The 22,863-nt window shown below is 34.9% G+C and overlaps 1 protein-coding gene across 1 annotated transcript in view; it reads right to left on the bottom strand.

Annotated features, from left to right (window-relative positions):
- Dmd (dystrophin) overlaps nt 1-22,863 on the bottom strand; it is a 2,157,654-nt gene that overhangs the window by 695,824 nt on the left and 1,438,967 nt on the right. The window contains exon 52 of the mRNA XM_045140973.1: nt 16,727-16,959. Within this exon, the coding sequence (XP_044996908.1) occupies nt 16,727-16,959 (233 nt within the window). The remainder of the gene's footprint in view (nt 1-16,726; nt 16,960-22,863) is intronic.

Below are 22,863 nucleotides of genomic sequence, written 5' to 3'. Positions count from 1 at the left end.
AGTCAATTAATATTTTAAATATAACTCATCATATATAATGCAGTAATCTATTTTTTGTAAAGAGAGATGATTATTTAGAATGCTGTGTTCTTTCCTTACAGAAATATCTTTGGTAAATGCATCGTAGAGACAGTCATAAATGTTATCCTGGTAATAACTTGAAAAATTACAGACATAGTGCTAAGAGCAAGATTTCTGAAAGATTAATTTGGTAAAAACATATGTAGAGAAATCAAGTGAGTCAGAAACATGCAAATCTAAGTTAACATTCTCAAAGTGGTTTTTAAAGATGTTCTACAGAAAAGGTTTTCAGAGTAAAAAATATAACTTGGAAATACAAAGTTAAACAATGGTCACATTCCTGTAGGCCCTTTTGAGTGCTTTTGCAATAGGGATGTACATGGTAGATCACTAAGAAAGGCAAGGCCCGTATAAGTTTCTCAGGTATGTTACCTTTTCATGAAGACTATTGGGTAATGCTTAGTATATCTAGTGCTATGCAGAGCTGTTTGGGGAATGTTAAATTCTGTCACTAAGAAGGAGTAACACATGTTCTATCAAGATCGTTTTTTATACTACCTTTTCTAGGGCATTGTTGACATACAAAAACTTTGTAACTTGTATATTTTCATCTGCAAATCTTGATCAGTTCAGAGAAAAATTTACCCAGTGAACCCATCCATTATAACTATACAATAAATCAATGTATCATTACAAATATTTTCTCCCATTTTATTCTTTAGTGTTAGCTTTTTGAGTAAGCAAGATTAGCTTTTCCTATTACTTAGCATGTGTTTAAATATGAAATAAAAATACTGTTATGTGTAGGCCCTATACTATGTGATGTATCTATAGGACTTACCCATCTTGTATAATTGGAACTCAGTCCAAATCCTAACAACATTTTCCACATTTTTGTAGCATAACATAAATATCCAAATTTCATCATTTTTATGGGAACAAATAGTGAATAAGTATAGTTTCAGAGTGCTGAGCTTGGTATGATTACAGTGAGAACAGAGCATTGAAGCTTGTGGTGAGAGTTCAGCAGTTTATTTCAAAGAGTAAAAAGTCACAAAAAGGCAACATAGGCAAGGAAGAGGAACTTGGTCCTTAAATAATTTATACTAAATAAACCATCCTGCTTTTTTTTTTTAACTGTTTAGTACCAATTTTACCTTGAAATGGGTGAGCCAATTTTTGTTAAAAATAGAATTGCCATGCTATATAAGTTATTTTGAAAGTGACTGTTTACTTTCCTCTAATGTCAAACAGTCAGGGGCAAAATGATGCAAATAGCTTTTCATAATTTTTGATATCTGCAAATAAAGTTAAAGTGTGCAATATATTGAGGATCACTACCAGTGATATTTTGTGTAATGATGTCCATATTTCATACCTATGCTATGGCTACCTGGGGCTGCTGAGAATTTGAAATGTGGAAAACTTTGGTAAATATATGATTTAAAAATTTTAGTTAACTGAAGTTTAAATAGCTGATTGTATGCAATGACCAATAAATTGGACAGTGCAAGTACAGAGTATGTTCAACCTACATGGTTATTTCTTAAGAACAAGAGAAAAATATAAGCAGTGAATGTCACTTTTTTTCCTAACTTGTACTATTCTCAGTGACCTTTGTAAGGTGTGATTATGAAGTAAAATAACCAATGTCTAGCTAAATACTAATATTAGGGCTATTCTTTTATATTTTTAGCTCCATGGCATTTTCATGATGAGAAATCTAAGAAGATGGGGAAGTAAGCACATCATTTAAGCTAAGATAATATAATACAAGCCAAAAGAAGTAAAAATATGAACTAGCTAAGAGTGTCTTGAGAATCATAGGCATCCCCTATACAATATTTATTATTTCTTTTTTTCAATATTTATTATTTCTTTATTAACTAATAACAAACACATTTTTTCCGAACAGCTAGATTTTAAGATTAAGCCACTGATGTTTCACATTATTAATTACAAAAAAGAAACATACTCCATGAAATTTTTTAATCCTTTGATGATCCCATTTAGTTAAGAGTAGTTAATGTGATACAAGTCGACTTCACTGAGGCTGCAGAAAAGCTTTCGTTTCTTTATAAACAGGAGCAAAAATTGTTGTGTAACATGTTTTTACTTTCCCTGTTTTACTCTTTTCCATTTCAAAACAGAGACATAGTGCCTGGAGATAGATTAGTCACCTTGAGAACACAGGAAAGTCAAAACTGAAAATTGTTGGTAGCCGAGAAAGGAGTTGTGATGAATGGTTTTATTGCTGCTACACAACATTGGAATACAAAATTCTGGGCATGTTTTGCTCTTGGAGACTAAAAAAGTCCTACGATGATAAGCCATTGTAATGAGGATGCATCATATACAGCCAAGGAAAATAATTTATGGATACTAATTGGGGGCAACATTTAATTTTTCAAAATTAATAGACTATCTAGATTTGTAGCTTGTTTGCTTAATGTAGTAAATTTAATTCTTGGGAAATTTTATTCATCAGTGACCAAAAACGAGGCATAAACCATGATGATTTCATAGTAAAAATAAGCATGAATGTGAATATGCCTCTCTAAGATGTTGTTAAATTCCAAATGCTAAGTAATAATACTCATTCACGAGGATTAAATAAAGGCCAATATTTACAAAACATGTATTATGTGCTTAGCTGCTCTCAGAATATCATGTTTGCCTTTAAGAAAATTTAAACTCATCTCAATTTCTAAAACATAAAAAATGTTAACATTTAAAGGACAATTAACATTTGACAAGACCAGAGAAGCAGCATTGTAAGAAAAGAGAGTTCATGGAGAAAATAATTTTTTAGAGAATTAATAAAATGATCCAGATTGGAGTCACCAAAATAAAAGTCACAGAGAAGCAAGAAATTGATCTAAAGGGCTATAATGATACTGCATATTTCAGACCATTACAATCAACTTGAAGGGTTGTTATCTGTCATTTGGTATGAACGCTTCAAAATTAGATTTGGTTGAAATTCACATCTTGAAATAATTGCATGGATCTCATCCCAAAAGTTTTTGATTCTAACATAAACAGAATTTTTATTTTGATTTAGATAATATTTTACTGAAATATCTCCCTATATAAAACTTATTGCCTAAAGTTATTTTCCTTAGATACCTTGATTCTCTCATAACTATCCTTTTCTAGGGCCTAGCAATTATGACTTCTGGTAAGTATTGTAAAGTGGTGGTCTGAATTTAATGTGACTTTGCAAGAAGATTGGGTCAATCTGTGGAACCTTCACTTGAAATAAATATACTGAGAAATGACAAGAGATTTGCTTCAATAAAGTTGGTACAGATTGTCTTCCATCACAGAAATCTAGAGTTTTATTTTATATTTAGGTTGAAATTATAAAGGAGTTAAAGGTAAATTATTAATGTCTCTTATTCTTTTAGTATGGAATCAATTTATCAGTAGTAGCTGCTTCACTTATCCACATGGGATGTGTTAGAGGACTCCCAACAGAAGCCTGAAATTATATGTAATTCCAAACAGTATAATTTAATACCTTTTTCATCTTAAAAAAGTCACTTCACTTAACATATGTCTATAACTTTTAAAAATATTTTATTTATATTTACTCATTTGAGAGAAAGAGAGAGAGAATTAGAGAATGGGCACACATGGCTTCCAGCCACTGAAAATGAATTACAGATGCATGCAACACTTTGTGCATCTGGCTTATGTGGGTCCTAGAGAACCGTACCATGGTCCTTTGCCTTTGCAGGCAAGCACTTTAATTATTAAGCCATATTTTCAGGTCTATAAATTTGGCATTTGATGTGGGAAGCAAAACTAGGATAAATTTAAATTTCTTTGCAATTTTGCAAAGATAAATTTACTCTTGCTATAGACCATTTTCAAGTTCAACTTGATTTTGATTATTTCCTTATTAAGAACATTCACCTTTTCATTCAAAGGAAATACCTTCCCTTTGGCATACTTGAATATTGCTGTACTTGAAAGCAGTTAGCATTTAAATATGGATACATGAGGCAAAGTGATGGTTGCAAATTCTGTGAATGGAGTGAAATGACACGTGATTTCATTATGCTACTCAGAACAGTGGTATTTTGAAGTTATGAATTACCTATTTCTAAAATTTCCCATTTCATGTTTTAATATCAGAGCTGGCTGTAGGTTACTGGAACCATGAAATATGAGACTACAGACAAGAGGCATGTATAGTCCATTATAGTAGTGTATAGTCCATTATTGAAAATCTTGCCTATATTATTTATTTTTCTTGTTTCTAGTTGGAAGGTTTCAGTATAACCCTAGAATATACATTAAATTTGTATGCAGGGCTTAAGGTCATCATTACAATGCTTATTCAGCATCCATAATTAAATAGAAAAATATATAAAGTTAATCAAAACCTTTTAATTCTTGAGGTAAGTAAAAGAGACTACATTATTTCATTGAATATACCATGAGACTACATAGTGAATTACAGGTCAGCCTGGGCTAGAGTGAGACCCTACTTCAAAAAAGAAAAAATTATCAACAGAATTCACAATTTAAAAACAGGGATGGATTGATTTCTCAGTAGTAAAGGTGCTTGCTTACAAAGTTGATGACCCAGGTTTAACTCCCCAGTACCCATGTAATGCCAGATGCAGTGGCAAGAGGCCTGGTGCATACATACTCATTCTCCCTATCACTCACTCTCAAGTAAATAAATAAAACATAAACAAAAATAATCACAAAACTTTTATCAGAATATTATTAATATTTCATTAAAAATATAATCTTTATCTGAAATCATATAAATAACATGATTATTTCTTGATAATATTTGATAGAATATTTGATAGTGAATTAAAATGAAATCTACTAAGAGATGCATTATTTGAAATGATTGGTTTACTTATTCTTATCTTTAAGAAAAATAATATACTACAGTTTTCTTAAAAATACTATAATAAAAATTATAAAAATGGGACTTTTGTGTGTATTTGGAATTTGATGACCTATATATTTGGGGGTAGCTAATTTTGTCATTACCAGAGAGTATAAAATAAGTCATATTACTGGCATTGTTATATTTTTTCATCCTTCAGCAATGTTAACAATGAATTTGGCTGTTATTAGTTAAGGAAAGAGAATTGTGTGAATATAGAGCAATGATCTGATTGATACATGGTAACAAGCTATCTACTAGAAACATGTTCCTTTGTTGGAAGAAAATTGAAGCACAAAACTTGCAGATATTTTCATTCACTCACATAATGGCATTATTTGTAGACTGAAAAACACAGCTTCTATGCATGCTAAGATGCATAATTTATAATGCTATTTCTTAAGGTTCTATAGAAATAAGCCTACATGATAATAAGGGATGGATAGTTGTTTTATTAAAAGAAAAATAAAACAGAATAATAAATCTCCTTGCCTAATATGATTGTCATGCCACTTTTAAGATCTATTAGATTCCACAGAAATAAACTTTTAGACTATTTTGTGCAGAAACCAGAAGATATGTAAGCAAAGGCATCATAGAACAAAGGAACAATTAAAGAAACTGACCACTATGGATTTATTTTAGGAGAATTATATTAACTGAATGAGCTTAGCTCAATTAACTAAATTACCTATAGCTCATCTTTTTTGTTCAATAAATAAATCTAGTTGTTATACACACTTTGTGCTAGGACTTTGGCAATCAAAGGGGAAAATAAGACATATTTTCATTTTAGTTTAAACAGTTGATGTCATTTTAATCCTCCCACACTCTTCCACCAATTCTTCCATAGTCATCATAGAGAAACTATTTGTCATCTGAAGGTAGTTGAATGTATTTAATGAAAGTTTTTTTAGAAGGATGCTTTTGGAACCACTCAAATGCTTTTTGTGTAGCTATAATCAGTGTTTAAAAATAATATAAACATAATTTTATTAAGAATTTTGACCTATGCAATAAAAAAGTTACATAGATTCAAGTAATCATTTACTTTTTAAATACACAATGTTTAATCTCTGGATAATCTTCCAGGTAATGGTGTAATATGTAGTTAAAAATGCATCTTGAACAATACTGTTTTTGTAGGGTCCAACCTGGTGAGCTTGTCTCAAACTCAAACTTGAGTTCTTATTAGAATCTAAAGTGTCTTTTCCAATTTGGTCATTTAGTTAATAACAGTGCCATGTTTAAGATTTAGTAGTGAATTACCCTGAACACCCAGCAAAATGACTTTAAGAAGACCATAGTTAGCACAGACAATCAGAAGCCACCAATAGTATAGCTTCAGTGATAGAGCATTTAACTGTAGACACCACAAACAAAAAAATAGTGATAAAAATCTTACTTGTTGATAGCAACACAAATTTTCATGGTTTCAAACCTCTCCTGAAATTTCCAATCTAACTTTCTTGTAAATACCACTCCCACTATTCTTCTTTCTTTTTCCTCTATCCTTCATTTTTTATACTTACTTCTCTGCCTGCTCCATCCATCTTTTGTCTGACTAAATTTAATAAGTTTCAAGAGAAAAAAAATCTCTAGACATAATATCTTTGTCTTCTTCTAAAAAGTGACATAAGTAAAAGAATACTGTAGCCTATGAGCTTGATACAGAAGCAGGACCCTTGCTCGGCCTTCCTGATTGCAGTGTCCACGGACCCTCAATTCCTGATACCTTGCTCTGGAGGGTGCATAATAGCAGTGAGTAGTCCAGATCTCCAGCTCCTCTCAGTTCTCTGGTCCCCAATTCCTGGTTCCCCAACTCCTGAGGGAATAGGCCAGAGCTCCTTGTTGGTTTTCCCCCTTCCAGTTCCCTGGTCCTGGTAATCCTCTTTTTGCCTTGGGGAAGCCTGATCCCTCTGTGTGGGCTTTGGAAGCATGCCTTTTGTCTGGTATTCTGATTGGCCCCTGGATACCCAAGTCCCTATTCCCCTTAGTCAGAGGGTACATAGGCCACTGTACAGTTGGCCTCTTGCCTCGGCTCTCCACCTTCCTGGCTCCTGGTTCCCCAACCACTGATCCCTGTGTACTGAAGAGTACATTCAAGGGTAATGAGTAGGCCAAAGATCCTAGTTCCCCAGGTACCTTTGATGTACCTGCAATCTCCACAATCTGCACATCTGTGGATATAACCCCATTGTACACCAGTATACAAATCCAGTTCATATTTAAAACAGATCACCCTCTGATCCTACAAGGACAAATACTTGCTTCTTCCTTAATAGCATAAAACATTATGGCAATATGGGTACAGTGCAAAAAAAGCCAACAAAAGACAGAAAACAGAGATCTCCACCAAGGATGCCTAATTCCACAATGGAAACCTGCAATGAAATCATAAAGAAGTAAACAGACACTCGATTACAAAATGAAAACACAACAACTAATGAGAACCTAATCAAAAGAATTGTTTAACTGGAATCAAATGGTCAAAATCCAAAAATTATATCAGTGAAATTGAACAGGATGATGTCTTAGAGCATTTATCTTTTGACAGTAGGCTTAACTTGATTGAAAAATATGGTAGAATCCTCAAAAGAAAAAAATAAATGAATTGAAGATGAGTCAACAAACAGAGATCTCAATAATCAACTAATTAAATTTAATGGAGACTTAATTGAATGTAAGAATTAATTTCAGGAAGCATCAAGAAAATCAGAACTTGAACTGAAATCATACCTCAAAAAATAGATGGACACAATGCAAAATAACACAACAGCAAACAAAAACCAAGCGAACTTAACAAAAAAACCTGTCTAGAATCCCTCACCAACAGAGTTACTCATGTGGAAGACAGAACCTCTAATCTGGAAGACAAGACAGAAGAAATTTTTCAGGAGGCCAAAAACATTGCTAAGTTTAAAAATCAAGTGAACAGAATATGAGGGAACTGAGGGATACCCTTGAATAATGAAGTATCCAGATCCTGGGTATACCAGAAGGAGAGGAAATCCAGGCCAGTGTCAGAGAGAATATATTCAACAAAATTGCTGAAGAATACTTTCAGAATCTCTCAAAGGAGAGAGGCATGCAGATACAAGAAGCCTACAGAACACCAAACAGACAGGACCAAAAACAAACAAACAAAAAAAAACAAACAAACAAAAAAAACTTTCCAAGGTACATCATAGTTAATAGTGTTTTTTTTTTTTTTCTGGTTTTTGAGGAGGTAGGGCTTCATTATAGTCCAGGCTGACCTGTAATTCCCTGTGTAGTCTCAGGGTATCCTGGAACTCATGGCACCGCCACACCCAGCTTATAGCTAGTACTCTTAATAATGAAAACAAAGAGAGAGAGAGTTAAAAGCAGCAAGAGAGAAGCAATTCACAACATGCAAAGATGATCCCATCAGAATTATCTCAGATTTCTCAGTCAAAATACTGAAAGCCAGAAGGGCCTGGAATGAATCACTTCAAAGTCCAAAAACTATGGTTTCCAACTCAAACTACTCTGCCCAGCAAAAGTATCCCTTGTAATAGATGGTGAAAGGAAAACTTCCTATGATATAAGTCAACTCCCTGATTATACGAACACAAAGCCAAATCTACAGAGAATACTTCAGGGAATATTCCACACAGAAGACTCAAAACAACCATTCTCAAGAGCCATCAAGAAGAAGATCACAATAACAAAAACTAAGCCAGGATTAATAAAAGTACAAAACACAAGAAAGCACCAAACCCCATAAAACACCTCATCATGATGGAGATTAAATTGAACCTCACAGTTAAAACTTTAAGTATTAATGGTCTTAACTTACCCATCAAAGGACACAAGTTAATAAGGTGGATAAAAAATAATGGACCTTTCAGCCGTGTGTGGTGGCACATGCCTTTAATCCCAGCATTTAGCAGGCAGAGGTAGGAGGATTGCTGTGAGTTTGAGGCCACCCTGAGACTCCATAGTGAATTCCAGGTCAGCCTGGGCTAGAGTGAGACCTTAATTTGAAATACCAAAAAAAGAGTGGGGGGGGGCTTTCCATCTGCTTTCTTCAAGAAACCTACCTCCCCACTAAGGACAGATATCTCCTCAGGTTGAAAGGATGGATAATGATATTCCAATAGAAATATGAAACAAACAGAGGCTTCTATACTAATATCTGATAAAAACAAACTTCAAAACAAAAGTAATAAAAACAAAGAAAGAATGCCACAATTTAATCAAGGGAATGATACATTAAGAGCATCACAATTAAAAATCTATATGTGCCAAATATAGGTACACCTCAGTTTATAAAACAAAACTTAATTCACAACAAAAATAGAAAAGTAAACACCAACACCATCATAGTCAGAGATTTCAGTACTCCACTATGATCAATAGACGTCATCCAAGGAGAAATTTAACAATCACATAGATCAACTAGAGCTAATGGACATCTACATTACTGTCTACCCCAACTCTACAAAATATACATTCTTCTCAGCAGCCCATGGAACCTTCTCCAAAATAGGCCATATATTAGGGTATAAAACATGCCTCCATAAATTCAGGAAAATTGAATAACTTCCTGCATCATATCAGATTACAATAATTTAAATTTAAAGCTAGAAATAAACAATAAGAGACACATAAAGAACTTCCCCAGCCACTAGAGACTGAACAACACACTTTTGAACAATGAATGGGTTGTGGGAGAAATCAAAAAAGAAATTGTAATATTCCTAGAATTGATTAACAATGAGAATACAACTTACCAAGCCTATGGAACACAATGAAAGCAGTCCTAAGGGGAAAAAATCATAGTGCTAAATGCCTTCAGATCAAAGGCAGAGAGATTCCCAATCATCTAAAGGCATTGGAAAAACAAGATGAATACAACCCTAAAAGCTCCAGGTGGAAAGAAATAATCAAGATTAGAGCAGAAATTAACGAATTAGAAACTAAAAACATAATTAAAAAAAATCTATGAAATGAAGACCTAGTTCTTTCAAACAAATAAACAAGATTGATAAACCCCTGGCCAATTTTTTCAAACAAAAAAGAGAAGTCTCAAATTAACAAAAACAGAAATGAAAAAGGAGAGGTTACAAAAGACATCAATGAAAATGGAAGAATCTCCAGGGCATATTCCTAAAACCTCTACTCCATAAAATTGGATAATCTGGAAAGAAATGGATGAATTTGTAGATCCATACTACCTAACAAAACTATACCCAGAGTATAATAATCTCCTAAATAAACATATCACATCTGTGGAGATTGAAAAATTAATTAAAAATCTCCCCCAAAAGAAAACTCCAGGAATTCTATCAAATCTTCATTAAGGAATTGAAACCAATTTTTCTCAAACTGTTTTGCACATCAGAGACAAGAGAATCCTCCCCAACTCCTTTGATAAAAGTAGCATCACCCTAATGCCAAAACCAGACAGAGATACAACAAGAAAAGAAAACTATAGGCCTATAACCCTGATTAATTTGTATGCAAAGATCCTAAACAAAATATTCACATACTGTATTCAATAGCACATCAAAAGCATTATCTACCTTGATTAAGTAGACTTTATCCCAGGGATGCAGTGATGGTGGAACATATGGAAATCGGTCAAAGTAATACACCACATAAATAAACTTAACTATAAGAACAACAGGTCATTTCAATTGATGCAGATAAGGACTTTGACAAAATATAACACAACTTCATGATCAAAATGCTGGAAATAATAGGCATGAAGGTTTTATATCTCAATGCAATAAAAGCTATAAATAAAGCACTCAAATACCAAATAATACTTAATGGGGAAAGACCCAAGGTGGTCGTACTGAGAACGGGAACAAGAAAGTGGTGCCCCCTATCACCAATGCTCCTTAACATAGTACTAGAAATACTAGCCCAAGCAATAAGACAGGAGAACGAGATAAAAAGGGATTGAAATTGGAAAGGAAGAAGTCAAGTTAGCTCTATTTGCAGATGACATGACCCTATACATAAGTTACTAGAGATTCTCCATCTCAAAACTTCTAAAGGTGATTGATCCCCTCAGTAAAGTGGCAGGATACAAAATCAATACACAAAAATCAGTTGCTTTTCTATCTGCAAAGGACAAATAAACAGAAAAAGTTAGTGAGGCTGTTCCATTTTCAATAGCAACAACAAAAATATTAAATACCTTGGAATAACACAAACCAGGGATAAGAAAGTCCTATATAATGAAAATATAAACTCAATAAATAAATAGAGGGGGACTTGAGAAGAAGAAAAGATCTCCCATGCTCCTGGAGAGGTAGAATTATTATTGTGAGAATGGCAATTCTACCAAAACCAATATACAGATTTAATGCAATAGCAATAAGAATCCCAGCATCATTCTTCACAGAGATTGAATATAATCATCTCAAAATTCATATGGAATGGCAGCAGGCCTTTGATATACAAACATATTCTCAAAAAATAAAAAAAAAAACCCTCTAGAGGTATTACCATCACTATACCTGATCTAAAGCTATATTACAAAGCCATAGGAGCAAAAATAGCATGACACTGGTATAAGAACAGAAATATAGACCAACAGAACAGAGTTGAGGACTCCAACTTTACATTAAATAACTACAGCTACTTGATCTTTGACAAAGGTGCCAATATTTAGACTGGAGAAAACATAGCATCTTCAATAAATGGTTTTGAACAAATTGGATGATCATATGTAGAAAAATGAAACTACACCACTCACCTTTCCATATACAAAAATCAAGTACAAATGTATTGAAGACTTCAATATAAGACCTGAAAGTCTTCTCTACTGGAAGAAAAGGAATAGGAGGCAGTCTCCATGTTATAGGAGTGGGGAAAGGCTTCCTGAGTAAACCTCAGTAGCACAGGACATTAAGCCATCACTCAAGCAATGGGATTGCATGAAGCTAAAAAGCATTAGGACAAGCATACCATAAATAGAGCCAATAGATTACCCACTGAATGGGAGAAAATCTTCGCCAGCTATACCACTAACAGAAGCATAATATCTAGAATCTACAAAGAACTCAAAAAGTAAACAATAAAAAAATCAAACAAACCATTCTAAAATTGTGGCAGAGAACTAAGTAGGGAGTTCTCAAAGGAAGAATTACAAATGGCTAACACACACTAAGAAAATATTCAACATCCCTAACCATTAGAGAAATGCAAATTAAAACAACCATGAAATTAGACCTTACTCCAGTGATGATAGAAAACATTAATAAATCTAGCAACGACAAATGTTGGCAAGGATGCTGGTGGGAGTGTAAATTTCTATAACCACTATGGAAATCAATTTAGAGATTCCTTAAAAGGATGAACATATAGCTCCCGAAAGATCCAGTTATTTCCTTATTGGGAATTTATCCTAAATGCATCAATACAAAGATATTTGCTCAACCATGTTTATAGCTGCTAAATTCATTATAGCTAAGACCTGGAATAAGCACAGATGCCCATCATTGGATGAATGAATAACAAAGTCATGGTTCCTTTTAACATTGGAATTCTCATCAGCAGTAACAAAAAAGGATAAGATGAAATTTGTAGTAAAATGGACAGACTTGGAACAGATCATACTCAGCACACCCACACAATCACAGAAGAGAAACACCACACATGGTGTCACTTATCTATCATACCTAACCTGGACCTGCTGGAGATGCTGGCATACCTGATAGGCAATTCATGGACCAGACAATGGGAATAGGAGGGATTTTTGAGTATGTGAAAGGGAGGGGAAAAAACCAACACAAAACTAAATCCAAAATGAGCTGGTACCATAGAAACTTTTATCCTTGGAGATAGCCTAAAAGATGTAACCCTCAAAAGGAGTAAGGGGGGATCACCCGAAAAGTAGGGCTCTGGTAAGGGTGGGATGAAGCCTAAGCTGAAAAGATATTTTTATTTCTGTCTCTGGTCTGTAACTCCCAGTACCAGTGATTGTTCACTACCCACATTGCGTTTTTGATCAGAGAGGCCTAGAAGGTCCCAAAATCAAAGCTTTCTGTCAAAAGCAGTTGATTACCCACCTGAGACAAAAGCTAAGCCCCCACTGCTGAAGACACAATATGGTGCGGAGAGAGAGCACATAGAGACCTTGCTCGAATTGAGAAGAAAGCCAATCCCCAGACAGTCAACCTGTCCAGTGTTGGCAAGTGCTACATGGGATACTGGGGGATAGTGGCCATCAATGATCTGAGCAACAAGAGGTCTAAGCTACTCAAAAGGGAATACCCTAACAGGATGTACATGTTAGTGCAATAGTGACATAAAACCTCAGTGCATAACCAATAGTATTCTGATTGGCAAAGAGATCTGCTCTGTGTAACCTGTATCTGGAATTGGGAACCAGATCATAATCCTATGGAGACAAATATCATGCTCTCCAGGGTCAAGACTCACTTCTTTTTGGCTAAAAAAGGGTATACAACCATCAAATTCTCCCTAAATTAATAATGCATATCCCATTTAAAGTATGATGACTTCACTCTCTATTGGAGAATCTGTTCTTTTTCAGAAGGTAGCATGATCAGAAGAAATAAACTATCTGTAGCAGACAGCTTTAGGTTCACTGAGATGAACTTCCAGACCAGGCACAGTTATGGAGGAAGGGATATTGATTGAAGCTTACAGATCCAGGGGAAGTTCCATAATGGCAGAAGAAGCTGGTCTGCCTTCATAGACCCAAGCAGAGAGAGAGAAGCACAAGCCAAAAAGCCAAAAGCCACAGCACACTTTAGGAACTCCAGCTAGGTACACTTTGCATACCTATAGATTGAAATCTGAAACCCACCATTATAACTTAAGATCCATTCAGTGACATCTCCAGCCAGGTTGCTGCAGATGTAAACTACAAACAAATAAACAACTAAATATATTATGGGCCATCTATTCAAACTACCACACCACCCCTCACACTTCAGCCAAGCTACACCTGAAAGCACAGAGGAATTGGGGAGATGAGTACCAGGATGAAGAAGAGAGACCCTGAGGATACTCAATACCTACCAAAGCAGAGATCCAGAGACTCCCAAAAGCCCATCACTGAAGTAGACATAAAACACACCAGAAATGTCTTAGGGAATTTTGCAGAAGAGGGGGCAGAAATATTGTAAAAGCCACAGGTTGAGACATCATGCCCAGAGGCATCCCCTCCACCCAAAAAATAACTGAATGCTGTACCCACAATGCATAAACAACAACTCCATGAAGAATAACTGCAACCCCACTGAGCACCATCCCCAAAAGAATAGGGGCATGAATGAGGGAAAAGAGTACCAACACATGAAATACATACAAACATATGAAATATGTTGTTGTTGTTGTAAATAATAATAACAATGTAATTCCCAGTACCAGCAGGTGGCTATCATTCACAATGTGCTTTTGATCTCAGAGCGACCTACAAGGTTTCTTAACAGACAGACAGAATTTTGTCAGAGTACTTGATGACACACCAAAGGTTAGTGTTGAGACCTTGCTGCTGACGATACCATATGTGGTTGGCACGAGAAATGGAGTGACATGGCTGTAAGCTGGAAGAGAGTCAGTCCCCAGACAGTCAGTGCGTCTAGTGCCAGTAGTTGTTACATAAGCGACTGGGGGAAAATGACCAATATCTGTCCAAGCAACTCATGGTCTAACCTAATTAGCAACAAATAACCTGTTGTGATGCTCACACAAGTGCAATAGTGGCACAGAGCCATGGTGGGAAACCAACTGCTCTTGATTTGGCTAACTGATCCCCTCAGTGGAACATGACCCATAGCTGTAACTGGGAAACAAGTCAGAACCATATCCAAACATAAGCTTATTGGGTTATTTGTTTATTACTCAGATTCTTCTTCCTTTTCTTTTATCAACAGAGTCCAATCTCTTTTAGGTAAATTACCTCTCCCTAAAAGTGAAGGACTTAGGTTGAGAAGGTTGTCAATATTCTTTGATCTTCTGTAGTTATGGCCATGATGCAAGCTACTCAACTGGATTGCATCTTTTATGTGGCAAATATGGAGCAGAGTTACAGAAGCTGGAGAATATGATTTCCTCAACAGACTTACATATGTATTACTGCCAACAAATATGTTCAGAGTCTTTTCTTTACCTAAACCTTGTTATATAGCCTTTGAGCCAATGCCTCTGAATTTATTATTTTTTTGTTTAATCTAGTAAAAAAATCTGGTTTTTGCATCTATGGAACCCTAATTGACACATAACTGTAAATGTTCAGAGTAACTTTCTAGGGAAATTAAGGCTAAAATAACTCATCAAAGTATAGATTAATCAGATAGATGATATAAGGACAAACCAGCAAACCAGACAGAGAGAACTGAGATGAATAGAAAACAACATATTTATGGGAAATCTGACCCCATATCAGTTGTAGTTTAAATATAAAATGTCCTCCATAGATGTGTGTTTGAATACCCAATCTCTAGCTGGCGGCAAAATTTGGGACGTTAATACAATCTTTATGAGGTAGAATCTTGCTGGAGGAAATGTGTCGCTAGAAGTTTTATACTCCAGTTCCACTGGGTGGTCTTGCTCTGTCTTCTACTTGCTAATGTGAAGATATGTCAGAAGTTTCTTGCTGAAGCCTGCCATGACTCACCCACCATAAGGGATACTTTCCCTTGAAACTGTAAGCCAAAAATAAACTCTTTCTTTCTTCAATTTGTTTCTGGTCTTGTATTTTGTCCCAGTAACTAGAAAGGAAATAATAGGGAAACAAGCCAGGCAGAAGAAACAAACTATTCTTTTCATTAAGATGGATGGAAAATAACACGTTATAGGAATTCTAATTATATATCACTAAAAGTAAAGATAAAGGAAATGGGTATTGTGTATAATGCTTTCAGAGTTATGTTTCTTACCACTGAGAAATATTAAAAAAATTAGCATATTTGTTCATGCTGGATAAATCACACTTATATAAATTGATTCACAGGTTTTAATTTGATATGATAATTTTACCTCATGGATTCCAATGAGGGCAATAAGTGCAAGGTTGTTTTACTTCAACATATTTATTTGAATATGGCAAGGCATAAATATCAAGTTTGATACTCAGAGTATTGTATTATATTTTATGGTAGGTTACTTTTCCTTTCTATATGAGTCTATTGTTCAATCATCCTTATCATTTGAAGAGAAAAACTGGCACAGACACTCAGAAGAGTGAAAAATAAACAGGACCCAGATTATTATGCTTGTCTCTGCTATATATTCTAGCTGTATAGTGCCAAAATAAACAGTTTAAATGTAATCAACTCAATTGAGCTAGTTATTTGATATCAAAGAATTTTTTTTTTTTTTTTTTTGGTTTGTCAAGGTAGGGTTTCCCTCTAGTCCAGGCTGACCTGGAATTAACTATGTAGTCTCAGGGTGGCCTCGAACTCATGGTGATCTTCCTACCTCTGCCTCCCAAGTGCTGGGATTAAAGGCGTGTGCCACCAGGCCCGGCTCAAAGAATATTTTTTAAAAAATAGTTGTTTAGTGAATTTAATTCAGCCATCAAACCTTGCAATGCTTGAAATTTGATCTCTTGCATTTTTTTCCTTTTAAATTATGGCTAATTTAGATAATTACATTGATTTGTGTCTTTGATCATATTTACATTTAACAGAGTAGAGAAAGAGAAGATTATGTTTATTCATAGAGAAAAAGTGGTCTACGAATTGATGGGAAACTGTCAAGCAGAGTGAAATGACCAATAAAACATTTTTACTTTAATGAAAAATCTCTGTCAGCTGTTATATTTTTTGTCCATACCTTCTGCTTGATGATCATCTCATTGATGTCTTCTAGATCACCCACCACCACTCTCTGTGATTTTATAACACGATCAAGCAGAGAAAGCCAGTCAGTAAGTTCTGTCCAAGCTCGGTTGAAATCTGCCAAAGCAGGTACCTCCAACAACAAGGAAGATGGCATTTCTAGTTTGGAGATGGTGGTTTCCTTGGTAACCACAGATTGTGTTACTAAAGTAACAGTCTGACCAGGAGCTATTTGTTTTGACAAAGAAAAAAAAAGAAGAAAAGAAAAATGAGAAACTCAAGTTAAAGAACAAATTTCAATAAGAAATAAATTTCAGTTGAAGGGCAACACTTTAAGCCAAATTTTATGATGTTGTATTGGTTCCTAACAATGTGAATACTTTACAGATCAATGTATTATAGTATGTTCAAATATTAGTATTTTAAACACATAGTTAACATTCTATTTAAATGAATTAGCTTAGCTTTATGACTACACAAATACATTTAATTTCAAAATAATTATATTTTTTAAGCTAAAGAATTTAATTCAATTCTTTACAATGGCATATAGATTATAAAGTTTAGAAATGAATCAGAAACATTTAGACATTTCCAGGTAATAGTTAACATTTTCTTTACTAAAGAAATAAAAGAAAACTCAAGACTGGTTAGCATCATATATCTAACTTAGTGTTTCATTGAATAAGAAGGTAATTGTGGTTGAGGAGAAACCTAGGGAAATCAAAGCCAATGAAATATCCTTGATTTAGTTATCTATTTTACACCAAGAGTATTTCACTATTTTTTTTCCTTTTTTTCTATTTTGGCAAAGATTAGCTAATAGTGTAGAAAAACACATTGTTTTTTATAAATGAGGCCTAATAATAGTTTTCATTTGGATAAGAAACATAATTTCAAGATCATGAATTGATAGTGTTGAACACTTTAATAGATAAGATCTTAAGTCAGGGTGAAAACATATGGGAGAGAATCCTACTTTCAGCTCTAGGAACTTGGGGTCCTGGGTTAAGTTTTAACCTCTTTATGTTTCAGATTTTCTCCTCTGTAAGGGAGAAAGGGTAAGAGGGCAAAGTCATAGGGACAGTTGTGTGACCTCAATAACAATCAAACACTGTAAATACAAAAATAGAGTAATGACTGCTGTCTTTCTTCATAACAATAGTATTAACATTGTGCCTAACATTACCAGCTAACCAAAATGTTATCTACTCATGTTTAACAAATGCCTACCTGATAAAAATACTTTATGATGAACAAATATGGAGAGAAGTCAGAGATAAGGGTTAGAAAAATGGAAAATTGGGAAATATTTAGACAAAGGCTATGAAGCCTAGATTGAACAAAGATAGATCAATTTGTTGGTGTGAAATAAAAGAAACAGAAGTTCTGTCAGAAGTGAATGCAAGTAAGAAGAAATGCTTAAATTACTTTCTAGACAGAGACAAATATAAGCAAGAGAACAGCAAAGACAGAGTATGAGGTTCAAAAGAGAAACTCAGAAAAACCTGGAAAGGTTATCTCAGTGGAAGATCTTGGAGGCATGGATATGAGAGCTATTCTTGTAATATGAACATAAAAATATGCCACATTGTATGTACATACTGAGGTCACTATATATTTATTTTCATAACTGCATTACGATTTGTATTTTTAAAGTTGTTTCCTTATTAGAAAGGGAAGAAAGAATGTTTCATGTCTTTCAGGGACACCCAGAGTCTCCTACATATGAAGAACTAATCTTGAATAAGACAGAAAGAAAATATGCTGGAGGTGTCAGATAAAATCAAATCTAATACCAAAAAGTAATAAAAAAGTAGAGCTGAGGAGATGAAGAAATATTGTTTCTCAAAGCTATCTCACACTACTCTGAGACTCTTTCTGGAAAGAAGGAAAGCTAATCTGATGTAAACCTATCATGTTGTGATCTAAAGTCCAAAAGTGCCTTGGAGTAAATAAGATCTAGAAACCTTCAAAGGGATTCCAGCAGAAGAGTTGGACCCTGGAGGGCACATAACGTCGAAACTGGGGTTATTATATCAATGTAGGAGCTTAGTTCAGACTATTAGACTGACTGGGAAACATGAACAAAATGTTCCTAAAATATCTACATGATGTATACTATAGAAACATATTGCAAAATAGGAGGTCTTCAATGTTATGCAAAACACTTAACAATGCTTTTGTTTTTTACCAACTCACTGAAAATGTGACCCTGAAATGAGAGGAGGAACATAGATTTTTATTTTTACCTTCTTGACTTATATCTTACCAAAGAAGTACTCAGTGAAGTGGAAATATTCACTTCAACTTAAATTTCAATATAATGAAGGAAGAAAACACATACTTTTATGAGTAGACCAATGTTTTCTGAAAAGTAGTTTTTGCAATATTTTTATTTATTTGTATGCAGAGAGAGAGGACAGAGAGAGAGAAAGAGAGAGGAAGAAGGAGAAAGAAAGGGTGAGAGGGAAAAGGAGAGAGAGAGAGAGAGAATGGGCATGTTAGGTCCTCCAGCCATTGCAAACAAACTCCAGATGCATGTGCCACTTTATGTGGGTCTTGGGAAATTAAGCCCAGGTCACTAGGCTTTGCAGGCAAGTAAGTGCCTTAACTGCTAAGCCATCTCTCCAGCCTCTGAAAAATACTTTTGCAAAAACAGTCTGTTGAATTGATGTGCAAGGACTTGAGACTCCAAAAGTGATTCTAGACAACCAAACTGTACTTTAAGAGGGAATATAGGAATGAAATAATATTAGGGACTTTTCATTGAGAAAAAGGAAAAACTGTTATTTAAATAAACCATTTGTGCTAATTTGTGCTACAGTGGAGTGACCTTATCTCTCAGTCAGGTCATTCATATCTGGTGGCATCTTCTTCAGTAGTCACTGACAGATCATCTTCACAAGATGGGAAAGGGAGGGAACCCATGTCTGTCTTGCCAGTGCTCTGTATTCCTTGCATTTCACTTAAGTTCTGTAATATAGTAGGTGCTCATGGATGTTCTCTGCATCAACAAATGAAATACTTTTTAAAAAGTGTGTGTACACCCTGAGACTACATAGTAAATTCCAGGTCAGCCTGGGATAGAGTGATAACCTACTTCAAAAGAAAAAAAAAAAAAAAAGAAAGGTCTGTGCATAGTATACTTTTTGGTAAACATAAGTCTTGCCACTGCACTATGAGTTCTGAAAGCCAACAACTTGTTAGTATGTTTCTTGAAGAGTAGAATGCAGATCATGTCTAGGTTTTCCCACTTAGTTCATGTTAATCATTAATAAAGGAAGAAGACATAGGAATAACTTTTGCTTGCCATACAGAGCGGAGGCTCAAATCCCAATAAAAGCACTCAATTCACTTGCTCCCTCTTTCTTACTTTTCTAAACAAATGAGAAACAGCAGAAAAGAACCTTGGTTCAAAAAGCATAGTGTCAAGTCATGTTCAAGTCCAAGTGCTGGAGTTAAATACTTTCTCCATCATTTTTTTTTAAATCTCTATAACTTTCTGTCAGTTATTTAAAGTCTCTGAACTTTAAATTACTGTTGTGAGATTACAACAGTACTTCTCTCATGGATACCTGATCTCACTATTTTTTAGATACTCTGCTTTGGATAGATAACCTCCTCTAATATTGCATTAAGATGTCCTAGTTTACTGAACTAAATGCCTCAGCCTCCAGTTCTTTACCTATGTAAAAGTAAGAATCATAGTGACTCTGTAGAATTATCCTAAGGCTTTGAGGACATGTACATGTAACTCACATTGTAGAATTGCTCCAAGTTAGTATGTACACTCCGTGGGGATTTGTGCTCCTTTCCATATTTTCTTTGTGCCTTTGTCAGTGTGCATTGGCTCTTCATTTTCTGTACTAGCTGGACATTTTCGTATCTGAACTCTGACCCAGCATGAAACTCCAGCCCCCAACTCCCTTTGCCTTCCTTACCGTGCTCCTCTACACCTCAGTTACAAGTGACAAGTTTCCACTTCGTGTCCTTCCAGCCCCTCTCTGGGTTCCTTGAAAACTGTTCCTACCCTATACATTAAAAAAAAAAATCCCTGCAGGGTGTGGTGGCACATGCCTTTAATCCCAGCACTCAGGAGGCAGGGGTAGGAGCATCGCCGTGAGTTCGAGGCCACCCTGAGACTCCATAGTGAACTCCAGGTCAGCCTGGGCTAGAGTGAGACCCTACCTCAAAAAACCAAACCAAAACAAACAAAAAACCTCTTTTTGTATAAAGATTTCAACTTTAAATTTCTGTGGTTGTGCAAGAGAGATTGCTCAGCTGTCAAAGATGCTTGCTTGCAAAGCTTGTCTATCCACGTTCGATTCCCCAGCACCCATACAAAGCCAGATGGCCAAAATGGTGCATACATCTGGATTTTGTTTGCAGTTGTAGGTGGGAGGCCTTGGCATGCCCACTATCTTTCACTTTCTCTCAGTCTGCTTCTTTCTCTCTATCTCTCTCTCAAGTAAATAAATAACTTCTCTCTCTCTTTCTCTCTCTCTCTGTTTTTTGTTTTTTGAGGTAGACTCTCACTCTAGCCCAAGCTGACCTGGAATTCACTAGGTAATCTCAAACTCATGGCAATCCTCCTACCTCTGTCTCCCAAATGCTAGGATTGAAGGTGTGTGCCACCACACCCAGCTAAAATATTTTTAAAAGTTAAAAATTAAAAAATATATATACTTTGATTGAGGATCAGGATATTTATGTAAGAAAAACTTTTCATGAGGCAATATTCTTTTGGGTTAAAAATATTACACAGTGATTAAATTTTCCTTATTTTAATCAACTTTTCACCAGGGAAATATATGTCATTATTTGGTTTAATGGTGGGTTTATTGTTTAAATAAATTACACACACACACACACACACACACACACACACACACACACACACACAAAATATAGAGTAACATAAATAGATAGAAGCATATAAATATTAACATATCTAACATCTCACATAATTGTCTGGCACATTTCTGTGATTTGTAGTCTTCATGTTGTACATTTAATCTTTTGAGTGATATGAAAATCCTATATATCTCCTGGTTTGTATCGTTTGACCTATATTTCCCATTTCACTCCATCCCACTCCTAGCAACCACTGATTATTTTTTTCTTCTCTATTTCTGGATATTTACCTTTTTAAAGCACCACATATGGGCTGGAGAGATGACTTGGTGGTTAAGGTGCTTGCTTGCCAGCAAAGCCAAAAGAACTAGGTTTGATTTCCCAGTACCTAGAGGTCCTGGCATGCTCATTCTCTCTCTCTCTCTCTCTCTCTCTCTCTCTCTCTCTCTCTCTCTCTCTCTCTCTCTCTCTCTCTCTCTCTCTCTCTCTGTCTAATAAATAAATAAACTATAAAAAATTCCACATATAAATTATGTCATGCAAAGTTAGAATAAGGTCACTCAGGCTCAAGCATGTTGTGGAAGGTACCTTTATGTTTTGAAGGCTGAATAATATTTCCCTGTATATAAGCACCACATTTTTTTCATTGATTTTCTCATTGATGGACACTTCATTTGTTGTTTTCATGTCTTGGCCATTGTGAATACTCTTGCAATGAACATAGGAATACAGATGTTTATTTTATTTAATGATCCAATTATAAACCCAGTAGTAGCATTGCTGGATCTTAGGGAATTTCATTTTGAATTTTTTGAGGAACCTGCATACTATTTTCCATAGTGGCTATAGGGATTGGTGCTTCCCCCCAGCAGTGAGCATGTGCTCCCTTTTTACCCCATTCTTGCTTATTCTTGTATTTTGACTTTTACAAAGATAATGATAGCAATTACAATAGGGCTAAGATGGTATTTCATAGTAATTTTGATGCTTAATGAGGATTATCACATTTTTTACTCACCTGTTGACTATTTTTATGTCTTCTTTTGAGAAATGTCTATTCAGATATTTTTCCCTGTTTCTCTTCAACTTACTTTTGATTTTACACTAGTGAGTTATACGAGTGCTTTATAAATCTTAGATGTTACTCCTCATCAGATATATACATTATGTACATATTTTCCTAGCCCATACGTTGTTGCTTCGTCTTACTTTTTTTCTTTGCTATGTACACGCTTTTGTCATTTTTATAAAGTCTCATTTTTAAATTCTGCTTTT

The sequence above is a fragment of the Jaculus jaculus genome, chromosome X, assembly GCF_020740685.1.
Source record: "Jaculus jaculus isolate mJacJac1 chromosome X, mJacJac1.mat.Y.cur, whole genome shotgun sequence".
Taxonomy (NCBI): Eukaryota; Metazoa; Chordata; class Mammalia; order Rodentia; family Dipodidae; genus Jaculus; species Jaculus jaculus.
This window is presented reverse-complemented; position numbering and strand designations above follow the sequence as displayed.